This window comes from Austrofundulus limnaeus, unplaced genomic scaffold (assembly GCF_001266775.1).
Source record: "Austrofundulus limnaeus strain Quisiro unplaced genomic scaffold, Austrofundulus_limnaeus-1.0 Scaffold5066, whole genome shotgun sequence".
NCBI lineage: Eukaryota > Metazoa > Chordata > Actinopteri > Cyprinodontiformes > Rivulidae > Austrofundulus > Austrofundulus limnaeus.
In genome coordinates, this window is record NW_013957468.1 from 1 (window position 1) to 1399 (window position 1399).

The 1399-nt window shown below is 50.0% G+C and overlaps 1 protein-coding gene across 1 annotated transcript; it reads left to right on the top strand.

Annotated features, from left to right (window-relative positions):
• Positions 1 to 873: 873 nt before the first annotated feature.
• On the top strand, positions 874 to 1288 carry LOC106512238 (tyrosine-protein kinase receptor TYRO3; the record flags this gene model as incomplete). Its single annotated transcript, XM_014000905.1, is given in 2 exon segments — positions 874 to 974; positions 1047 to 1288. Coding segments are annotated over 2 exon segments (316 nt in total), but the record flags the coding sequence as incomplete, so codon positions are not given.
• Between the last annotated feature and the right edge of the window lie 111 nt (positions 1289 to 1399).

Genomic DNA, 1399 nt, shown 5'->3' on the forward strand with positions numbered 1-1399 from the left:
GTGAGACAGGTGTGTTTTCAGTGAGACAGGTGTGAGACAGGTGTGTTTTAAGTCAGACGGGTGTGTTTTTAGTGAGACAGGAGTGAGACGGGTGTGAGAGAGGAGTGAGACACGTGTGTTTTTAGTGAGACAGGTGTGAGACAGGAATGAGATGTGTGTTTTCAGTGAAACAGGTGTGTTTTCAGTGAGACAGGTGTGAGACAGGAGTGAGACAGGTGTGTTTTCAGTCAGACAGGTGTGAGACAGGAGTGGGACAGGTGTGTTTTCAGTCAGACAGGTGTGTTTTCAGTGAGACAGGTGTGAGACAGGAGTGAGACAGGTGTGTTTTCAGTGAGACAGGTGTGTTTTCAGTGAGACAGGTGTGTTTTTAGTGAGACAGGTGTGTTTTCAGTGAGACAGGCATGAGACAGGTGTGTTTTCAGTGAGACAGGCATGAGACAGGTGTGTTTTCAGTGAGACAGGTGTGAGACAGGAGTGAGACAGATGTGTTTTCAGTCAGACAGGTGTGTTTTTAGTGAGACAGGAGTGAGACAGGTGTCAGACAGGTGTGTTTTCAGTCAGACAGGTGTGTTTTCAGTCAGACAGGTGTGTTTTCAGTCAGACAGGTGTGTTTTTAGTGAGACAGGTGTTTTCAGTGAGACAGGAGTGAGACAGGTGTGAGACAGGAGTGAGACGTGTGTTTTCAGTCAGACAGGTGTGTTTTCAGTGAGACAGGTGTGTTTTGAGTGAGACAGGAGTGAGACAGGCGTGTTTTTAGTGAGACAGATGTGAGACAGGTGTTTTTAGTGAGACAGGTGTGAGACAGGTGTTTTTAGTGAGACAGGTGTGAGACAGGTGTGGGACAGTCACAGAGGTTCTGTTTTGTGGTTTCAGTGTAAAGTCGGTCCAGCAGCAGGACGCCGGTCAGTACTGGTGTGAGGTGGAACACCAGGGTCAGACGTTCTCCTCGGACCGGGCCTGGGTCACAGTTGAAGGTTGGACCCTGAACGTACCACGATGACTCACTTCCTGTTTCTGGTTCCTCACCTGCTGGTTTTGTCTCTCAGGTGTTCCTCACTTCACCGAGGAGCCTCAGGATGTGGCCGTGTTCCCCAACACTCCCTTCAACCTGTCCTGCTCTGCCGTCGGCCCACCAGAACCTGTGGAGGTGCTGTGGTGGCTGGGAGGAGTCCAGAAGGGGGACCCCAAACTGTCCCACTCTGTCCTCCGTGTCCCAGGTCAGTCGAGAAGGGGGGTCTCTGCAGAACATGTTGTCCTGTAGGCGGAGATGGCCCAAATCATGATTGGCCGAGGTCTTGATGTGGGCGGAGATGGCTAAAAAAATTAGTTAAAAATCAATATTTTTTTACAGGCTGGTCAGGGATGTTTTGACCGAGCTGTATGTTACACATCCTTTCAC